General features: G+C 43.5%; 1 protein-coding gene across 1 annotated transcript in view; it reads right to left on the bottom strand.

Moving 5' to 3' along the window:
* Nucleotides 1-22,848, bottom strand: part of DOCK2 (dedicator of cytokinesis 2) — a 432,741-nt gene that overhangs the window by 76,291 nt on the left and 333,602 nt on the right. Inside the window, exons 28-30 of the mRNA XM_028497312.1 lie at nucleotides 22,653-22,751; nucleotides 19,772-19,866; nucleotides 8,538-8,616 (exon numbers count right to left, since the gene is read on the bottom strand). Of these exons, the coding sequence (XP_028353113.1) occupies nucleotides 8,538-8,616; nucleotides 19,772-19,866; nucleotides 22,653-22,751 (273 nt within the window). The remainder of the gene's footprint in view (nucleotides 1-8,537; nucleotides 8,617-19,771; nucleotides 19,867-22,652; nucleotides 22,752-22,848) is intronic.

Below are 22,848 nucleotides of genomic sequence, written 5' to 3'. Positions count from 1 at the left end.
AAATCACCTGCCAATGAGACCTTCATCCTTCACTCAGAGATGTTCATTGGAAGTTTCAGATGGCCAAGACTAAGTGAAAGGCAGCTCTACCCTTGATAAAGCCCCTATTGCTGCCCAGAGTATTACTTTCATATGGGATGGTGGTTCCAGTTTCAGAAAGGAGCAAAACAAGCCCTTCACTTTACCATGGGCCAGGCACTTTCCCGCACATCCCTCCTTTCATCTCTCAAAACTTGGTAGCCATTATTAGGCCCATTTTACAGTTGAGGAGACTGAGGCTTAGAGGGCTTAAGTATTTTGCCTAAGGTCACACAGCTTGTTATACGTACAGAGGAGCTGGGATTTAAACCCAAGCCTACTGATTGATGTTCAAGTCTCTTTCTACACGCTGTGATCAGTCTTTAGCTGAGGATGTATTAATACACATTTACTGAACATCTTCAATGGGCCAGGCATTGTCATCATGTGGGGATAGGGCAATGGTTACACAGACAGCAGTCCCTGCCCTTGTGCAGCTCATACTCTGTTGAGAAAATGAGCTTTCCTTGTTTTACTTGAAACTTTATCTCCCAGAGTCCAAAAAGACCAAGTCTCTCCAGGGGTGCAGTGAAGTGACCTCCTGGCTTGTGGCCCCCGTAAAGTCAACTCTGCACACAGAACCCAGAAGGATCGGATCGTATCACTCCCTTCCTCAAAGTCCTCCAAAGACTGCCCATCACCCTGAGAATCAGATCTCAGGCTCTTCTGTTTCCGTAGTAACCTCGCTCATCCAAACTCAGTAAAAAGGTCAGGGCGTCTCTCAGCCACTCTGACTGTCCTTCCTCCTGGCGTCCCCATGACTTGCAGGTTCTGAAAATGTACTGTTTTGGTCTGCGTAAGCCCAGAGCTCAAACCTCCTCCTGTTTAAGACCAGGATATGAAACCACAAGCCAAGGAACGGGAAAACGTGGTCATAGGACATGGAATGGGTTATTTTTAGGGTGAGAAATTCCTGAATTTAGGGGATTTCATAAGAATAATCAGGTTACAACAGGAAATAGGTATGTGACAAAGTAAGATGAATTGGTATCGCTTTTGAGAATAATTCCAGAAATCCCCCTCTCCCATCCATGTTTGAGAATACCTAGACACTGTCAAATCTAATTAAGCTTCTTGCTAGCCTCTATTCTACCTGACTTGGTCCTTCAAAAATATTTTCTGTCACACATTCCTGATTTTCTTTTTTAAAGTTGAGATATAATTCACATATCATAACATTAACTTTTTAAAGTATATCATTCAGTGGGTTTGAGTATACTCACAAGGTACTACAATCTTCACTACTACCTAATTTTAGAACATTTTCATTGCCCCAAAAAGAAACCGCCCACCCATTAGCAGTCACCTCCATTCTTTCTTCCTCCTCAGCCCCTGGCAACCACAAAGCTACTTCTGTCTCTGTGGATTTGACATTTCATAGAAATGGAATCAGAAAATACGTGACCTTTCTTTAGTGTCTGGCTCCTTTCACTAAGCGTGACGTTTTCAAGGTTCATCCATGTTGTCACAAGTGTCAGTACTTCATTTCTGTTTATTGCTGAATACTATTCTGGGTATAAATATATATGGATATACCACATTTTGTTTATCCCTGATGGACATTTGGTTTGTTTCCACCTTTTGGCTATTATGGATAATGCTGCTATGAACATCTACATATGAGTTTTTGTGTGGATGTATGTTTTAATTTCTCTTGGGTATATACTTAGGAGTGCACCTGATTTTCTTTTGACTTCTCTCCTTGAAGATCTTCGTGGACCATGAGACCATAGATCCAGTGCTGCTTCTTCTTAGTGGATCAGAAATGGTGTCCCTAAGTATCTCACCCACAGCCCCTGCCCAGTTCTGCCCATGAGGCTCTGTGGGTCCAACTGTGGAACTGAGGGAAGGCCGTCATGGTCAGTGGCTCTGTGCAGTGCCTGAGCAGTGGCCACAACTAGACATGGCTGGGCACTCATGATACTTCTTGCCTGAACCTTCCTTGACTCTTGCTCCTGAAGAATCAGAACCAAATTAACTAACCTGGCTTTTCAGGCAATTTCCAGTGTTTTCTCCCTCAGCAAACTGCCTATTCCAGGGGAGGGGGAGGGGCTGACCTGCTCAGACTCACAGGTAGAACACAAGCATCTTGGCCTCTGTGGCTTTGCTCACACCTGCAGCATCTAACTTCCATCCTTCCATCAAAGCCCAGTTCGAGACTCACTTTCTTCATGAGGCCTTCCCAGAAGGCAGAGCACATCAGGTCTGCTCAGCCCTTCCAGATTTGAGGAGCGCTTAGTAGGTGCAACCACAGACGTGGGTCCATCGTTCCGCACCTGACCTTGTGCTCCACTCACTTCCCATGACAGGATCGGATCATCCAGTGGTTAAGAGCACATGCATCAGTGTCTCACAGACTAGGGAATGGATACCAGTCTCTCTCTTACTAGCTGAGCTGTCTTTGGATAGCTACTTGACCTTTCTGAGCCTCATTTTTCTTACTTGTAAAATGGAAAAAATAACGGTAACTACCATAAAGGATTGTTGTAAGTGCTGGTCGCAGAGCATTTGTAAGCCCTGTCTTTTCCGATTGTAAGTTCCACCAGTACCAAGGGTTCTGGCTTCTACTTATTTGTATCCCTAATGCTAAATTCAGTACGATGGCTTAAATACAGTTGTGCTCCAGAAAATATTTATTTATTGATCACCATTTTGTTAGAGAGATTCTCCAGTTGTTTCAAAAGATCCCAGATTTTTCTTTCCTCCCTGGCCCAAGCTGCCTGGTGGCATTTTATTAAGAGCCCAGCCTGGATGGCTCAGAGAAGCCACAGAATCTTTGGCAACACACACGGGTTCCTTTTCCCTGGGGAAGAAGTAAGGTGATTTCTGATTGCGAATTTCATATTTTGAAATCGTAGGACAATAGAAGGTTAAAGCTGGAATAAATTTAAGGGTCATCTGGACCAAATCTATTTCTTCACAAATGTAAACAGTGAGATCCAGATAAATTAAACAACCACCCAGTTATACCACTAGTGGGTGTAATTAGAATTCAGCTATTTTTAATTAACTCTCAAAAAATTATAAATGTAATATACACACAGTAAAAAACATTAAATGATTGAAAAGATTAAATAATAAAAAGTTATTTTCCATCCTACCTTGGACCCTAGTCTAATTCCCCAGAAGAAAATGTTGGTAACAATTTCCTGGATATCCTTCCAAAAATTTTTGTGTATAAACAAACATATGTATAGACATCTTTTCTTAATAGTCTGCTATACTTTGCTTTTTTCTCTCATCAATAATTCTTGCAGATGTTTCCACATTAGCATATACAGATCTGCTTCATTCTCTTTTATTGCTGCATGGTCTTCTGCTCTAAGAATGTACTTTAATTGTAACCAATTTCCTATTTATAGACATTTAGCTTGACTCCAACTTTTTTCTTCTTTAGCATTGGTGCTGTAATCAACATCCTTGTTTATATATCTTTATGCATGAGAGACTGTTATGCAGTATACATTCCTAGACGTGGAACTGCTAAGGCACAGGGTCTATGCAGATATTGTTATTGTTTGTGTTGTCTTTGTTTTCATAGATACTGTCAGGTCACCTTCCAGAATTCCAATCCAATTACAAGCTCCATTGTCATGGGCAAGTTACCCTACCTCTCTGAGACTCTAGGTAGTATCTAAAGGGGGTACTTATAAGGACAAAATGAGGAAATTGCTACCTAGTAAACTCCTACTCAGCCTTTTGATCTCAGTTCAAAAATCACTTCCAGGGGAAGCCTTCCCAGCCTGCCTGGACTAAACTAGATCCATCCATTATTTGCCCTCATTACACCCTGTTCACAGGATTCATGACATATTTTAAGCAGAACTAATTTATTTTCTTTCTGTCTCCTCTACCGGATGTAAGCATCATGCAAGCAAGAAACTCATCTTTTTATTCCCTGTTGCATATCCAGTGTCTAGGATCACGTCTAACCCAACATGTACTCAGGAAATATTTGTTGAATGAGTTCATTAATGAGCTCAGCATGCCACATGTGTTCTTGTTAAATCCTCTCCAGAAACTATGCTATTGGTAGTATGATTCTCCCCATTTTAGAGAACAGGGAACTGAGGCCCAGAGAGGTTGAACAGCTTGCCCAAGTTCACACAGTTACAAAATGATGAAGCTGGCATTTGAATCCAAGTGTATCTGTCTCCAGAACTTGCATTCTTTAACCACTCTGCTCTTCTGCTAAAATTGCTCTTCTTCTTCTTTCTTGGTTCTTGTTAGCCTTTGTCGTGGGTTGAGTTTTCCACTGGTTCATCAGATATCTTTACAGCAGAGACATTAAGAATGTCTGATCCTATAAGTTTCTTTCTCAATGGCCTTAAATTATTATTTACCCCAAATTCTTATTTTAAAAAGAAAGGACCCAACACCCAGGGTTGCTGAAATGCAGTCAGCACACCCACCTCTGGGGTGCAAAGGCCCAGCTGCCATGGCCATTCTGAAGATGCCATTGATTCTGGGAGTGAAAGTTTCCAGCTACAGATTCAGGTTGGGAACATCAGTCCAGAGGTTGTCTAGGGTCCTCAAACTGAAGCAGGCAGGGCCGCAGAAGCTGTCCCCAAGCATGTGACCATCTTCCTGCCTGGAGGAGGCGTCCCGCCATGACCTCCCTGTGGGTAGGGCTGTGGGCCTCTTCAAGGCGTCAAGGAGTGCTCCCTCTGTGCCTGTGCTCCCTCTCTCATGTTTTTTGCCATCACTGGTTACATTTCCCATTATAAAGACCAAGCCTGCCCTCATTCCTCCACCAATGGCTGGGAATATTCTGGAAGCTTTTTATTTCACAGGGTCTCCAGCACAGGTTTAAAAATGATCCCAAGGTGGTCTGGTGCCCAGAAGCTGATCCAGAAATGCCTCAAGACTAAGGCTGGAATTACCAAAGGCAGAGCCAATTATAGCTTCCCAAGTAGAGAGAAGGGTCTTAGTAGCAATCAGACAGCCACCTAAGATGGAAAAAAATTATTTGGAGCCAAAGAACACATCTGAAGTGTAACCACTGATTTCTGGAGGAATCAGAGTTTCCAGCATGGAGAGTCTAATTCTGCAGCCAATCATTGAAGAGCTCCCTGTCCCACAGCCAGCAAAAGCTAACAAGGGCAGACTGTTTCTGAAGCTACATAGAGCTGTCTCCTAGATCCAAAAGGCACCCTGTTCCTAAGAGACAGTGCAGAAGAATGAAAAGAGCTTGGGTATTGCAGACGGGCCTCGGGTTGAATCCCAGAAGACCCACTTAATAGTTAGATGACCTTTAACAGGAAGGTCAACCACTTCTCTGAAGCTCAGTTTCTTCACCAGTAAAATGGGTATATCCCAACCTAACAGAGTTATGGTAAGGATCAAAATGCTCTAAGTCGATGCCTAATAAAGGTTAGTCACCTTCTTCAAAAGCTTGGATGCTAGAAGATGAATTTATAGTCTGCTATTGAGACCCCAAGATCCTTGAAGGCAGGGCAGTGTTCTGTTTTGCTTCCGAATTTCTCAAGGCATGTCACAACAGCCTGGACTCATGAGAATTGCTCTTAAACAAAAATTCTCACTGAGTTAAACTCGAAATCCGCTCTTGGTCTTCCCTGACCATGCAAACAGATGTGAATCTCAAGGTCCAGCATCTTGAATAGGGCCTGGGAATGCAAATTTTTTTAGCCCCAAGCAGGAAACATCATTTTTCTAATTCCCAGGTCTTGTCACCTACAGAATGGCACCCACAGAGCTTCTTGCTTTTTGCCCTTTGAATCATAAAACCACACTTCTGGAAGAGATATTAGGGATAATCTCACTGTACCTGTCCCTCCTCTGTGAGGAGAAGAAAACAAGGCGTGTTCCAGGCAGGGTACAGAGAACAAGTCCATTCTCACACAAGTGAGGAGAAGGTAGGAGAACAAAGATAAGTTTGAAGAACGATCCTGTTCTTGAGTTCTTCCCACTAAATATCTGTGGAAGTCTCATTCGAAAAGGAGACTTATTTCATTTTGTAATGTTGGCCACTTTCCCGTTTTACAAATCTTGTGGATGTGACAGCCCTAGGCAGTGTTGTGGTGACCAGAAAGATGCCTCCCTACTGTCCTGTTTGCTGAGGACTGACATATGGGTTCCCAGACCTGACACATTTAAGACCACCACCACCGTCATCATCATCACATCAAAATGATAATTATTGTAATTATAATGAGCTAACATTTATTAACCATTTATTAACTACCATGTTCCTGGCATTCTTCTAGGTATTTTACACGAATTAATTCACTGAATCCTCTCAACAATACAGTGAAGTAGCTACTATTAGTGTCATAATTTGATGTTGAGGACACCAAGGCACAGAGAGGTGAAGTAATTTGCCTAAAGCCACACAGCTCATAAGCTCAAACCTTCCATGTATGAAACCCCCACTTCTCTGGGCCACTCTCAGATGCAGATTTTCTTTCAGGAAAACTGGATAAAACCTAAAAGAATGGCATGAAGGACTAAAGCTGAGCTTCTCGTGGAAAGTACCCCCCCAAGACCATGGAGGAGAGCCAGAGTCAGGAAATCAGGCCCGAGGCTATAATTACCAATGCCCACGGAAAGAGATGAACAAACCAGGCAACAGTTTTATGGCCCAAACACTGCCTTGCCACTGGCCCCTAGATGTGTTGTCCCGAGCTGCCCCTCCAAAAAAAGCAATGGCCATATTAACTTCCCTGATCGTACTCGTAACCAGAGCCTGCAGGCACCTGGGCCACATTTGGAAGGGGATCAAACACTTCTCCTGATTCAAACAGCCAAAGTGACATATTTTGTTTCCATGTCAAAGATTTATAACTCTCACCCAGACCCTATCAAGCAGTCAACCCAATGTGGCGGTGAAACTCTATCTCTAGCATGTGGCTGCAGTGATCTGAAGGCTCTGGTGCCAGCCACTGCTGTGCTTTCGTCCCACCTCTGCACTGACACGCCGTGTGACTTCAGACTATCTGCTCATCGCCTGGGAGTCTTAGTGTCCACATCCCTCCAGTAGAGAAAATAACAGTCACAGTAACTACCTTGTAGGGTAGTTGTAAGGACTGAGAAAGATAACGCATAAAGTGCTTCTTGTGAGATCTGCACGTACAATGCTGTCAGAAAATGGCAGCTATTCTTTTCATCATCATTATCATTATAGTTCAGTTGCCTGATTTAAATGCAAGGTAGTGGGAGAGAATCTTATTCAAAGATAACATTTATTAAGTATTTATAGGCCGGTGCTGTCTAGCAGAGCAGATCTCACAGACCTCAGCCCAGGCATCACCTCCCCAAGGAGATCTACTATGTGCCAGGAACACAGCATAGATTCCCTGTGAGTACAGGTCTTCACACTCCTGACTCCCGAAGCTTACCTACTACCAGAGGAAAGAAAGAGAACGGGCATGTAGGCAAATAAGAAAGCTAGCACGGAGTGCTATGAAGAGACTACAGCAGGCTAAGTGGTGATACACAGTGGCCATGGGGTTGTTCGGGGACCTTCAGAGAGGAATCAGGCAGGGGAGGCCTCTTGGAGGAGGAAGTGTTTGATTGGAAACTGTTGGGACCCTCCTTACAAGTGAGTTCCCCTAGCAAGTGCCTTGGCACGTTCCCGTTCTGGAAAAACCCTACGAAGTAGCGAGGGGAGGTGTTGTGAGCATTTTACAGATGAGTCAGCTGAGGCACGGATGCAGTCCAGGCCTTGCCTGAGGTTCCTCGGCTGGTCAGAGGCCAGAGCCCAGACAGGAACTGAAACCCCAGATGAGCAGGCAGAAAAAGCCATCGCCCCAGTTTGCTGGCCACTCCCTAAGCTTGTGCTGTGAGAGATCCTGGGGGTCAGAGGCTTCCCTGGAGGGGGGATCCCTTTTTAAGGGTCTCGTCTCTCATACCTCCAGCCAGAGGTAGCAACGTGAACTTGTCCACAAGGCTTTGAAGAGTTGGTTCTTCTTGCCTGGGCCCTGAGCAGATGTGTCGCCCTGTCTGCCCCAGGGGCGTGCTTTGAGGCCCCTGAATCTCACAGAGTTCCCAGGTCTTGTCTGAGCACTAAAAGTGATTTCTGGAGGAATCAGAAAGTCACAGAAATGTACTAGTGAGCTTTATCTTTCAGTATCTGAGAATGGCTGCTTTTCTAGGCTCCAGTGAGTAAAAAAGTAAAAAAAAAAAAAAAGAATACATTTTTAAAAGGTGGCACCCACTTTGACAATGAATGAATGCAAGTCTCCTCTTCAGCACAAGATACATCATACGGTCACATTTGCATATGCTGCTCAGTTGATGACTATTTAGTCAAGGGCCTGGTTCCAAACGCTGAGTACTTCCCTCCCTCCCCTCTCTCCCCCACCGCTCTGTGGAAACACCCAGAGACACAGGCATAGCTTCCGAGTGTTTTGGGATGTGTCTGATGGAGCAATTAGCCCAGATTGCTGGAGCAGCCCGGCCAGGGCACTCCAAGGGCAAGTCTGACGCCTCACACTCACCTGAAACTCAAAGTTTGTGTTTTCCAGGAATTTCTGGTTCATGGTTTCTGCAAACTTGTTGATAGCTCTCAGGAAGACCCTGGAAGAAGGGAGAAGGTCACCAGGCCATCTGAGCACGCTACCCCAGACATCCCTCCCCCATGCTTCAGACTGAAGTTCCTTTAGTTCCAAAGACCCAAGGAAGAGGTTCGTTGACCCACATTAACACCTGCTCTCACTGTAGACCTGGGGCCATGTTTGCCCTGCTCTGTCTCTTTGACTTCCTTTAGAAAATCTGTATTGTCTCTTGTTTAAACTGTTACAAGCTTGTGGCAGAAAATTCATGCCATGCAGTAAGATAGAAAAATTGCCTCCTCCCAAATCAAATAAATAAACGAACAAACGACACACCAGCAATCCTATCATCTGGGGAAAACCATCACTGACATTTTGACGAACATAATTTCAAAGGTCTCCCTAGACGTATATACACAAACGATATTACAAAGATAGCATTTTGATAAATGGGGTTAAACGATAAATTCTGTTCCACAGCCTCTTTCATTCAACAATAAATTGTGTGTTCCTTTCATGCCAGTGAATTCAGATATATATCATCCCTTTTAATCACTGAAGAGCATTCTATTGTAGAGATGTATCACAGTGTATTGCATCAGTCTTTTATTGATGGACCTTTACCTCGCTTCTCAGCATTTTCTGTTATAAACAGTGTTTCAATGATCACTCTTCTATGTATGCCTTGCACCTCCCATATATACCTCTTCTCCACTCTTCTTCTTGAGATGGTAATGCTGATCAAATCTTACATGTATTGAACATTTTGTTACCTGTTGTCAAATTGTGTTTCTTCTTAAATGTCTTCCCATCCATCCCTTCCTCTCCTTCCTCCCTACTCTCTGGTCTTACAGCCTCTTATCTCTCTCCCTTTCAACCTCTAGAGTGAGTTGCCCTATGGAACAGTTCCAATCCTGTAGATCACCCACCTCAGTGGCTCCCCACTGCCCACAGGAGAAATCTAAACTCTTTCTCTTGACCGTCAATGCTCTCCATGATTGGACCCCACCTTCTTTGCTAGGATCATTTCTCACTATTACTTTGTGCTTTTGGTTGTTTTCTGAGTTCATAGCTGTATTCTTCCTTTGTATAGAATGCCCCCTCCTTCTAATCGTTTCAGGGCAGGGTCTGCTGCATCTTTCAGGCCCCCAGAGGACAGTCAGTGCAACTGCCTTTCCAGACTTCATCATGGTCTGCGAATGAGTTATTTGTGTGACTCAGTAACGACTGTCTCCTCCAACTAGACTGTACTTTCCTTGAAATGAGAGACTCCCTCCATGATCTCATCTACTCTCCAATCTACATGCCTTTGACTCCCAAATTTTATATCTTCATCCCTGGCCTTTCCCCTGAGCTCCAGCTTGCATTCCAGCTCTCTGCTCTATACCTTCACTTGGATGACTAATAGGCATTTCAAGCATACATGTCAAAAGCTTGACTCCTATTACCTGCCCTCTTTCTGTCGTCTTCCCATCTAAGTTGAAAACAACTCCATTCTTCCAGTTGCTCAAGGGGTAGGGGGACTTAGCATCCTCGACTTTCCTCTTTCTCTCACATCCTACATCTGACCTGTCAGCGAAACCTCTTAGCATTATTTTCAAAATATATCCAAATGCAACTACTTCTCGTCACTCACTGCCACTGACCTGAACCAAGTCACCATCATTTCTGTCCTGGATTTTTGCATTCACCTCCCAAACTGCTACATGCCCAACTGTGGCCAAGTCTCCACTGTGTGTGTGTGTTTGTAAAATCTAAAAGGGCAGGGGCCAGATCTTCCCTGTACTACTGTCTATAATTATTGATTAACAGTGGACAATCAATAAGTTCTCTACTGAGTAGCTGGTCCAGGGAAAATGTCTATTTGGCTACCTGTGGGAAGCCAGTAAAAGGAAGTGTTTATCAGCAGGTTATTGCTTTGGGTAATAACTGGGACTCAATTCTGCATGGGAACTTCTGAGTTTAGACTGTATTGAACATACTTGAGCATCAGAAGTGTCCTGGGCTATTTACCCATTAATACCAGCCCCTCCCTGGTTGAAAGTTGCTCTTACGGACATTAAGTCCCTAGCACTTCTGGCCAGCCCTGCAGGTGGGCTGAGAACTCTCCTGTAGCCTGAGAAAGCCCAGAGAATGAAAGAAGTAGGAGGCTCTCAGGATACATGGGAAATGTCCACTGAAGCTGCAGGTATATTTTGGGTGGGCCACGAGTGTGGGAAGGGCAACTATAGCATGTGCTACATCTGGCATTGCTTGTTAGGAAGCTGGGCTAGGTGTTCATTAAACACTAAATGTTTGGGTTCTTTTTGTTTTGTTTTGTTTTTAAGATCAGCACTTCATTATTCAACTTTGTATAACATCCATCTGTTAGAAGCCAGAAAGGGAAAATGTACATAAAAAAGCTTTGAAAGTTACAAAACCTTGTTTAAATGTAAAGTAGCAAACAGACCTTAGACATATAGATAAAGGTGGCCCAAGGACTAATTTTCAGTAGCACTGGGCTCTCTTCTTCATCACCTCTGAAAACCTCACCTATAAATATTTGTTGAACAAAGAAGGCAGTGCACCCTGTTATCAGGATCACAAGATTTGTACACACACACACACATACACACACACACACACAAAACTGGATGTGATTTCTGGCTTTGCCAATTCCCAGCTGTGTGGATTTGGGACATGTTAATGTCGTGTTTGACACCTAAGTTTCCTTTTCTGTGAAACAGCAGCAATGCAACCCCTTTCACAGGGTCCCCGCAGGGTGTAATGGCAAATGTATGGTAAGTGCTGAGCACAGTGCCTGCCACATGGTGACAATAGTAACATGGTAGCTATGGCCGCCCAGACCCCTTTGGCTTGCTTAATTCTTCTTCCAAAGGCAGGGACCGACAGCAAAATGGACAGTCAGAGGACAAGTTGCAGCCAGCAGGACCATGTAAAGACAGGAAATACAAATCCCACAAAACCCTCCACCCCATCAGGCTGCCACAAGGTGAGATTTCTTTGGTTTTGTTATTCTGTCATTTGCTAATATGTCTTTGAAAAAACATCTATATTTTCTTCTTAATGATTAGTATCTGATTCCCCAGATGGAAGTGCATTGAGTGGCTGTCATACTATGTATAAACATCTCAGACAGTCTAATATGATACCAAAATGAGGGGTTTTACACATTCTCAGTAGTTTCCATAACAGTTATTATTTTGACTGTCAACCTAAACCTGCCTCTGGCTCACAAAGGCCATCAGCCCAATAACCAGGAACGATTAGCTCCCTGTACTGATGGGGGGACTGGTGGCGGATAGGGGCTGAAGTAAATCAAGGTTCCTCCCTCTCTCTGGATTCTTCTGCAGCCACCCTCTGGAAATCAGAAAATCACTTAACTCTGGTTTCCCACGTATGGGTTTGGAAAAGTATGTCTTCTGTATTCTTTAAAAAAAAATAATTGTACTTAAAGCCTAAGCATTAATATGTTGAAGTGGGTTAGAATGAAAACACACTCAACATTTTCTGTTACTTTCAAAAATGATCTTGAAGTGTTGAAAACGAAGTTCATGATCAAATATCAACCTAACATTTCCTGCATTTCATCCGTGATGCTTAGCAGCCTCTAAAAAAATGAATAATAACCACAGTCATGGTTACCAACGATGTGCCAGGCTCTGCGCTAAGTACTTTGCATGGATTTCTTCCGTGTTTTTTTCCCACCTTTTTAAATTCTCACATTAACTCTCCGAGTTAGATATTGTTTGCCTTTCAGAGATGTGAGTTTAGGTAACTTTCCCAAGAACCCAGCCAATACATGTGGAACCACGATTTAAACAAAGTTATGCTGCCTTCAGAACCCTGGTATTTAACCACCACGCTATTCTGTTCACAAAGAAATCTCTGTAATTCTGTTCAGCCCAAGCTGTGAGCTCACCTTGTTAATAATGACAATAATGGGAGTCTCATGTTTTCATGCATATATCCTGTGCCAAGTGCTCTACAGGCTTTGTTTCATTTAATCCTACAAACTGAAGTGGGTGTTACTGTTGCGCCCATTTAACAGAAGAGGAAACTGAGTACTGGAAAGATCAAAAAATTTCCCCACATTCACACAGCTACTAAGCAGCAGAGTCCACCCAGCCTCAGGTCCGTCTTTCTTTAAAGCTTTTGCAATTAACCAGAACGATATACTGGCCCCCCTGAAGGCCAGCCTGCATGGTGTTTTGGCACTGGGCGTGTTTCTACTCATGCCCACAAGGCACAGAGCCCCTTCCCACTTAGTCCCCATTATCCTGCTGCCCTGCCCACAGCTGAGAGGGCCCAGAACCAACACTTGACTCAGGCAGTCTTCCATGGGCTGACTAGGAGCCCATGGGTAATCATGTATGGGTACCAGTGGGGGCACCCAAGCCTGGATAGTAGTAAATCAAACCCTTCTAGACAGTTCAAAAGCAGGACAGCCAGGGAGAATGCAACGAACCCTGCCCTGAGTAGAAGCCGTGAGCAGATAATTCTGTGAGGAAGCAAAAGCCATACTGCAAGAGAAGTCAGCTGCTGTGAGTAGGCAGAAGCTGGCAGAAAGGGAGCTTGGTACCCGAGGATACCCGAGGTTGGTATCCTGAAAACTGCTCCACGTGAAGCTCACTGCAGCCACTGGACCAGGTTCCCAGTCTCCTACTTCTCTTCATGTGACAGAACAAACCCTCATCACTGGAGGCAACTGAGAGTTCCTACGTTTCGTGTCCTGAATAAACCTATGCACCATAGGCATCAGTCCTTCGACTGGATGCAGTAATGGAAGGTGCACACAGACTCCTGCAGGAGCTAGAGCAAGCCTGCCTGGGGGCACATTCCCACTCTGCTACTCTTCCTTGCTGTGGTCTTGAGCTTGTTGCTTTTCCTCTGGTACTCTCAGCTGCCCCACTGGTATGATGAGCCGTGTGTGAAGATGAAATGAGATGCAGTGCATGAAGCTGGTGGCCCAGGGCCTCGGTACACAGGAGTCCTTAATAAATGTCAGTTGTGTGGTTATCATTATCCTTAACTGCCCAGCCACCTTGTAGCTCTGAGGCAGGAGGATCCGAAGCTGAGAACACTCCAGTGTGACAACCAACCCATGCCCACAGGTTGTATGATGTGAATGAAAGAGGGAACTGGAGGTGGACATGCCCTTTCCAGTGAGAATGCCGAAGGGAGAGAGAGGGCCTCCCTGAATCCCATTCCCCTTTGGGCTGTGATTCATGGGATGTAGTTGATTCCACTGGTCAAAACTTGAAGATGCAGATAAAAGAGGTGGCCAGAAGAAGGGAGTCCTTATTCCTCCCCTAGAAGCAGTGAAAAAGCCATTCTCCCAGAGCCTTTAAGCAGCTTCCCTCACAACACACAAGGGCTCCATGCACCAAGAGGCTAGAGTGTATCAGAGGATTCCAGCTCAGGGTCAGGGCACGGCCCACCCCAAGTGCCCCTGACCCTTCTCGAGTGATTCTGGATTCTAGTTAGGGGTGCAGCAGACTCCTGGGACTGGAATTCCATGGCCAGCTGGACATCAGGATTAGATGTGCCCTGCTGGATATAAAACCCATGGAGAGGCCTTCTTCTGGATGATAACGTTTTGGAGGAGATGAGGCCTACAAAAAGGAAGTAGGCAGTACAAATTAATGTAGGTAGGAGAAAGGGGAAGCGGGCATCAACAGTTGTCAGCACACGGATGGAGCCGCCAGCAGATTGTCGAGCACTGCCCTGCTCAACTTCCTAGGGTCAACTATTGTGACCCTACTACGCGCCTAGTGTGTGCTGGAGACAATATTAGACCTTGAAATATGTCACCAGTAAGGTAGACAAGATCCAGACCAGATGTGCCTCTTCCGTGAAATATTTTGGATATTCCCAGATAATAGGACTGTGAGAACAAAAATAATAGCTCACATTTATGAAATGTTTGCTAAACACCATTCTAACTACTTTATGCATATTATTTCATTTTGATCCTCACAAAAATCCTTTGTGATAGGTCTTATTAGTACCCCCTTTTTACAGTGAGAAAAACAGAGTCCAGAGTGGTTGAGTAACTTTACCAGAGGTAACGTAACTATAAGGTGGTTCGAACCTAGGCAGTCATAAATCCTAACTTCCCTGTGCTCTGAACTCTGTGCTCTGAACTCACTACAGTGGCTGCAGCGCTTGGTCATATTTCCACGGGCATATTTACTGTCTCACCAACAAGACTGTAAGCACCCTGCCTTCTGGGGCCATGGCGTAGATGGGCTCTGGATGCCCGGGACACTCAATATGTATGTGTTGATTGATTCCATTTAGAGAAGCTTTAGGGATGCGTATAAATCCCCAACGGCCACCACTTGCCCCCTGCCCAAAATGTTGAATTTCCAGATAGAGGTGCAGATGGAGGAGGGGAAAAGAGGTTCCTAGGCATATTTTGTTCATTTACAATATTACAAAGAACTTGATCACTTAAAAATTACCATGTCGCGTACATCAGATCTTACTGAATGTTGCATCTTACCAATAAGAAGAATGCTCTAACAGGAGGTATTTCTTGCAGTAGACATGTCACCACGTTTGCATACACCAACAGTACACAGCTGAGGAGACATTCAAATCTGCAAAACTCCATTCCCTCCTCCAACAAGCAGATAGATAAATTATATATGACTAATATATACATACATACGTGCACAAATAACAAGCGATAATAGGGAGATTATAAAAACAGAAAATCATAAAAATATAAGTAATAGGGAGGGAAGGAAGGAAGGAAAGAAGGAAGGAAGAAAAGGAGGAAAGAAAAGAAAGGAAGAAAGATGTTGTAACATACAGACTAACCAACATACGAAGTTCACCTTGTACACGTGAATGAATGGAGCTTAGGATGCATATTTTTAGAGGAGAGAAAATGACATTCTGGGGAATACTGATCTGGGCTCAACTATGGTGTATGTTCCGTTTGTCCAATTTATGTTGAAATCTTTCATTAACTAGCTGCATGACCTTGTGCAAGTTACCTTTTTGGGCCTCTTTAAGGTATCTGAGCCAATAAATATGCAGTTTGCACATCCTTACAATGCACTTAATAATACAAGCCTCACTATTTTACAGGATGAAGCAGCAGAGATGAAGAACATGGGTTCTGACTGCCTGACTTCTCTGTTCTTTTGCTAGTAATACAACACTGAGTAAGTTATTCATCTATTCTGTGCTTCAGTTTCCTCAGGTATAAAATGTGGATTATAACAGTTCTACATCATAAAGTTGTTGCAAAGATTAAATGAGAGAATACATGTAAAGTATTTACAATAGGGGTGGATCTAGGTGTATAATACATGTTAGCTATCATAACACCACACAAGATGCAACAATCGTGAAAAAAATTTCAGGTGCTCTGTCAATGGAAGGGATCACTGTCGCCAGAAGATGAAGGAAGTCTACAACCTAAGCTATGTGCCAGCAAGGAGAAAAACAGTCATCTTTTCTGGTCGACACTGGGCACATGCTTCTCTACTCCAAGGCTACATTTGTTCTCTGCAATGCTCCTATTCACTGAGTTCTTCCCAGGTACCAGCACTGTGCTAAGGAGTAACTCATTCTACCCTCACAAAAAAATACCACGAAATGGATATAATTATCCCCATTTTGCAGATCAGAAAACCGAGGTTCCAAGAGGTTAAATGACTTCCCAAGAAAGAGAAGGTGGCAGAACTAAGAGGTCTGAAACCCAGGCTGTGTTCCTGAGTCTAACTTATTTTAAATGTAAAGACTTAAGTACTCAGCAGATCCTTTAGAGATACAAATGTTTCTATTTAGGAGACAATTCCATTTTCTTAGGTCCCTTAGAAAATTATATTCTGATTTTGTAGTTATAAAGAAACAAGGATTACTGCATCATCTCTAGGGGCCAGTCCCCCCCAAAAAGACTAAAGTCTGTGGGATTTCAGGGAGGGACAGTCCTTCAAAGCACTTCTACATATTTCCTCCAGGATGACTGTCGGCAGCTCAGAAGCGGGGGTTACCCTGCTCAGGGCTCCAGCCTCTCTGGGCTTCTATCCTCCTGACCCTGTACCAGTAGTAGATGTCTGTGCATTTATTTGCCGGCCCATCATCCATTTCTCCTTCTGGTAATAACTCTCAGATTTTCCCATGAAGAATTACTCCCCCAGCTCCCTGTTTGCTCCTAGACTTTGTGGTTTGGGTAGAACTAAACACAGCCTCCCCAGTTCCAAAGGTGGGTCATATGACCCAAGCCTGATGAAATAGCGTATTTCATTCTCCTGGCCACAGAGGTTATGGATGGGCGTGTAGCTCAAGATTAGTCTGGGAAATTTTGCTGTACCTACTGAAGAAGAGGCTTTTTCTTTCTACTGGGGCTGCTAATCCAACAAGACATATTTCTGGAACTTCTATAGCCAGGTTTCCACTGCAAAGAGAGCATCTGCCTAAGAATGAAGCCAACAGAGGAAAGAGCAGAGGTAGAGATACAGATTCCCTACAACACTGTTTGAGCACCTAGATACATCCATGCCTGCAGCCATAACTCTGGGCTTTTTCAGTTGTCTGAGCCAATACTTTCTCTTTCTGTTTAGGCAAATTAGAATTGAATTTCTTAAAAAAAAATCCTAATCAATAAGTACCCATTGTTACCACAGGGGAAATGTAGGGGGGAGGGCTAAATCAGGAGCTTGGGATGAACAAACACACACACTACAATATATAAGATAGATAACCAACAAAGACCTACTGTATAGCTCAGGGAACTCTATTCAATATTCTGTGATAACTTATATGAGAAAAGAATCTAAAAAAGAATGAATATATGTATATGTATAACTGAATCACTTTGCTGTACACCTGAAACTAACACAACATTGTAAATCAACTACAATAAAATTAAAATATTTTTTAAAACTTTAAAAAATAAGTACCCATTGGATACACAGAGTTCATTACACATGTTTATGAATGTCAGGTTCTGTGCCAGGAGTTAGAAACACAGAGATAAATTGGACATAGTGCTTCCCTTCAGGAAGCCCATTCTCTAGTGGCAGAAATAGTCATATGAAGAGATAATTATAGTACAGTGGGGTAAGTGTTATAATATGGGTGTGTATGTAAACAAAGAGGAGGGAACATATTCTCCTACCATAAAGGAGTCCTAGAAGGATCCACAAAGAAGAAATTACATGGACAAGAATTTGAAGGATGCTTTCATGTTGAGTTTGGTCTAGAAAGGAGGAGAGTCATAGTTTATGCAAAGTCATGAGAAGTATGAAACAGTAGGCAACAGTAAATAGTTGAGTGTATCTGACATGTAGGGTGAGTCGAAGATGAGTGCTTCATGTAATTTGGCAAAACCCCAAGACATTATTGATCAGCTGGCAAACAGTGAAGGGATTCGCACGCAGTTTGGGAGCTGGCTTCTTCCAAACACAGGTGACTGGACGTTGATATGAGGTACAACCAACTACATAATTTGTTGAGCTCAGTGCACAGTGAAAATGCAAGTCTCCTGGTCCAAAAATTATTAAGAATTCAAGATGGTGACAGCAGGACCCTTCAGAGTGCAAGGTCCTATACAACTACACAGGTTGCATACTCAGGAAGCTGGTCCTGACAGAAGGGCTAGGGAGATACCTGCCTCTCATCTATAACATGGCCTGGCCTAATTCCCACTAACGCTTTAAGCATTGTAAAAGCCAGCCTCCCACCTGAGTGACGTGAACAGGGAGAATCAGGGCAATGTAAGCCCAAGCTAAGAATTCTTACATTTTTGTTGCTGTGCTGATTATCCACCTCCCACCATAAGCAACAACGTACAGATAGCTATCTCTTTCTGCCTTGACAAACCTCTCCTCCCCTTCACCAGCCTCTAAAGCTGGCCCCAAGAGCAAGTGTGTCTGTAAAGTCACTTGGCTATGCACTTAGGCATCCAAGTAGTGGAAGAGCAGCTTTCCAGAGGACAGAAGAGTAGGGGATGGAGGCCATCTGGGACTAGAGTAAGATCCTAGGCATACATGAGATAGAAATTCCCAGACTGTATCCAATGACAAACTTATTAATGTTTATAGTTTTCCCTCTTTGCCTCCCACTAAAGAGGATCCCCCGCCTTTGCCTCTTCAACTTCTCTTCTTCTACCCTCTCAGGATATTTCTGTCTTTGCCAGTCAATTGTTGGCTCTTGTGATACAAAACAAGGACAATAGGTAGAGAGAGAGAAAACTTCCAGCCAGTGTAGAGTGAAGGGGTTTCCATGGGAAGGACCTAAAACAAATATAAGAAGCCAAAGTAAAGTGAGAGAGAAAGGAAAGAAAGGAGCCTAGAAGACCCCAGTTTTAAAGGAGTTTGTGGATAGGAAATGAGGATAAGGTTCTGAGAGAGACTTGGGTAAACCATGGGAGAGGAGAGATACTGAGAGACAGAAGAATGGAGAAAGGGAATATTAGATAATATTGCTGAGTGTTATGACTTGAACTTCATTTTGATGAAATGACATGATTTGAGAGAAAGCATTAAAGACTGAAATTGCTCACAGTTACTCTTATCTATTGTTGTACTGGGCCATGTGGGATCTGAGCTATACTTGGGTTACTCTGGTATTCTATGAGATGCTAATAAGTGTTATATATACACACGGAGACATAAATATATTCACACCAAATGTTTCAATGGGCAAGTAAATCTGTGAAATGCTGTATCCTAAATCTTTCTCTTAGAGAATCCCATTAGCATACTAAAGGCTCTGAGAAGTCCTACAGCACAGAAAGCTGTTCAAAGCTGTGTAATCCAGTGCTTCCTAAACTTATTCTACTGCATGTCACAGAATATATTTTATTGTTTTGAATAAATTTAAAATAATACAATTTTAATAAGACTGACCTTAAGCTCTCCTGTCTCAAGAGTTTAGGGAAGGCTTCAAAGACAAAGTATATTTTAACTAGTATTTGAAGAATGGAGAAGGTAGGGAGTAGCCAGTTCAGTATATAAAAAGGAAAAAATAATAGTAAATAAATAAATAGCTCAAGATCGGTGAGCAATTCCCTGGGGTTTAAATGTAGAAAGAAAGGATCTGTGGCACTTCGATTTATTTTCACCAGGGAGAAACTATCCCCACCTTCTGTCTCTACCAGTGCACTGTAAAGTGAGTGCTGAGATGACGGGGCTGTTAGGAAGCAGGTGGCAGCTCACCTGTTCTGAACCATACTCATGGCCATCCAGTCTACAGGATACACATTTTTCCCAATGAGGTCCTTGAACATGATGAACGTCTCCATCAAGAAGTCCTGCAATAGTAAAGCAAAACACACCTGTCATTTTGCTTTATAGGAAATGACTGGAAGGGCCCAGATCGTGTTGGCTGTTCAAATTTTTTCTTTATTATTTTTTGGAGGTGCAGAAAGGGAAGGGGTACAGCCTTTTATTAAGTAAATCCAATGAAACCAATAGAGTGGATTTTTTTGTTTTTTTTGTTTGTTTGTTTTTGCGGTACGCGGGCCTCTCACTGCTGTGGCCCCTCCCGTTGTGGAGCACAGGCTCCGGACGCGCAGGCTCAGCGGCCATGGCTCACGGGCCCAGCCGCTCCGCGGCATGTGGGATCCTCCCGGACCGGGGCACGAACCCGTGTCCCCTGCATCGGCAGGCGGACCCCCAACCACTGCGCCACCAGGGAAGCCCAGAGTGGATCTTTTAATGAAATCTTACGATTTGTTACTGGGAGACTGTTTCACAAATATAAGTGGAACATGAATATGGAACATGAAAACACTCTCAATTTAAAAGCACTATTAATTATGTCTTTGGGAGTAAAGAAGTAAATGCATTCATTGATGTGGCAATTTTATAATCATCTTTCCAAACATGTATTTGAGGAGAAATAATCTACACTATATGAATGCATCTCAGGTCATGGAGCAAACAAACTATTATTAAAATCAACATCTAATTACTGTACTGTAAACACAGCTAATTCATATGTCATAGGCACGTGAACAAGCAGCTTAGAGGAAACATGACAGGGATTCTCTCCCTCTCCTTTGAAGAGGTTCAAAGTGGACCTCAACATGCCCCATCAGATTTTTCAGTGGATCAAACTTGTTCTCTACCTTTGGAGAACACAAATTCAAGAAAAATCTAGATAGCAAAGACCAGAACCACTGGTACCCTCCTGAGCTAGAGGAAATGAAGGCATCCAGCCTGTTTGCTTAAGGTAAAATTAAAATCCATAGGAAACCCGTTCAGAGTTCTTTCCTTAACCCAGCGGTTTTCAGATTATTTTAATAGCAGAATTCTTTGTTCAGAGAAAATCTTACCTGGAACCTAATATATAAAATAGATAAAAGTAGAAAACAGCTCTGGTTGAAGTGTGTGTGTATGCATGCATGCCTCTGTGTGTGTGTGTGTGTGTGTGTGTGTGTGTGTGTGTGTTTATGGTAGAAGATAGTGAGGCTAGGAGAAATATAATTTGAAAATCACTGCTTTAAGCTAAATTGCAAAATTCTGGAAATGAGATTGGTTCCTTTCCAGCAATCATTGCTTCTAGGGAAAATTACCTCAATGCTTTAAGTCCCAGTTTCCGCATTAGCAGAATGGGGATAACATCTACCTCAAAGGGTTGATTAAGTGCACACTGTCTATGAGATGCTCCACACAGAGTCTGGCCCACTGTAAGTGTTCACTAAGTGCTCGAGGATGACGATGGTGAGTATAATCGTTCATCCTGACGTCACCTGGGGAGGTGTGGATATCGTCACAGGCACACCTCCTTCCTGTGGGAATGGAGAAGACCTTTGCCTCAGAGATGGAAAGCCTGGCTTCTGAATGAGAAGATGCAGCACGGTGTAAGGGCTGGAGCAGAGGTTCAAATCCTCTCTCTGACACATACTGTTGTGTGGTCTTGAGCAAGCAGATTGTAGACTTGTAAAATGTGACTACTAACACCTATGCCATACTGTTGGAGGAGTACGTAAGAAGTGTATAATTTAATACATAACAATTCCCTTTCCTACCATCCTTCCCACCTTTCCTTCCACTGAGTATCAAAAATTAGGAATCCAGTCTTTCTATTTCCATGTCACATAACATAGAGAACTTGAGGGGGAGAGATCTTGGGTTGTTTAGCTTTCCTTTTGTTTCACTTTTTTGTATATCCAGAAAGAGGTTCCATTTCTTGCCAATCTGACTCCAGTTAGGAGACCTTCTCAAAGCTAAATGGATGAAGGGGTAGGACAATGGCTTCCTACTGATTCTTTTTTGTGGGCCACTCTCTGAGGTTGGTCCAATTCTGGTGCCCTTGCTTCCTTCAAGGAGAGTTAAAAGTGAGCCCCTGGTAGCAGAACCCCTGAATCTGGCAACAGTAAGGAGACAATGACAAAGCTGACCATACTGAGGGCAAAGGGACGACTACACCCTGGGACAGCCCGGGCTGGGCTTTACGTTGATGATATCATCTGCTGCAGAGGTATGGGCCCACAGGCCACCCGCCGCAGGCAGACAGTCCTAGCTAATGAGCCCTGAGAGGTTAGAAGAAGAAAGGGGCTCAGAGGCCAACTTTCTCTATGCATTCGTTATTACAATGTAATAATAGCTAACTTTTAGTGGACTCTTACAGTGTGAGAGCTACTGTGCTCTCATTTAATCCCTTCACAGCCCTGTGACATAAATGATATGATCCCTACTTTACAGATGGGTAAACGGAGGCTTAAGAAATGTTAAAGTTAACTTCCTCAGCTAGCTGGTGACAAACCCTGGATTCAAACCCAAGACTGTGTGACTCCAACACTTATGCTCTTAAGCCTCAAAATGTCCACGATTCATCAACAAATACTGGTTTTAAGGCATATGTAGACTAGGCACTCAGGGCTCATGTATGACATGGACAGAAGATGTGTCCCAGAAGTGATATTTACAAGCCTAAATGGGAGTGAGAAACAAGGAATCACACGAACATGCTTGCAAACTTAGACCCACACATACTCCAGGTGCCCAAGAAGACCTTCGTGCGCTAAACTCTCAAGAATCTTTTGTGTAACGCGTCTCCCCAACACTGCCCCAGAGCATCCTATAGACTCACCACAAGTTCAGAGCTGGTCTGGAATGTCTCAATATAGTAGGAATAGTGCTGGTCACCCATCTGGTGTAAGATGGCTGTCATACATGCCACAAAGTGACTCTGCAAGAAATAAAGAAAAATGCCATGAAACAGTGGAGAGAGGACCATGAGACTCATCTTCTTCAATTACTTGACTTCAGACTGGAAAACACCTCTC

This window comes from Physeter macrocephalus, chromosome 2, assembly GCF_002837175.3.
Source record: "Physeter macrocephalus isolate SW-GA chromosome 2, ASM283717v5, whole genome shotgun sequence".
NCBI classification, from domain to species: Eukaryota; Metazoa; Chordata; class Mammalia; order Artiodactyla; family Physeteridae; genus Physeter; species Physeter macrocephalus.
This window is presented reverse-complemented; position numbering and strand designations above follow the sequence as displayed.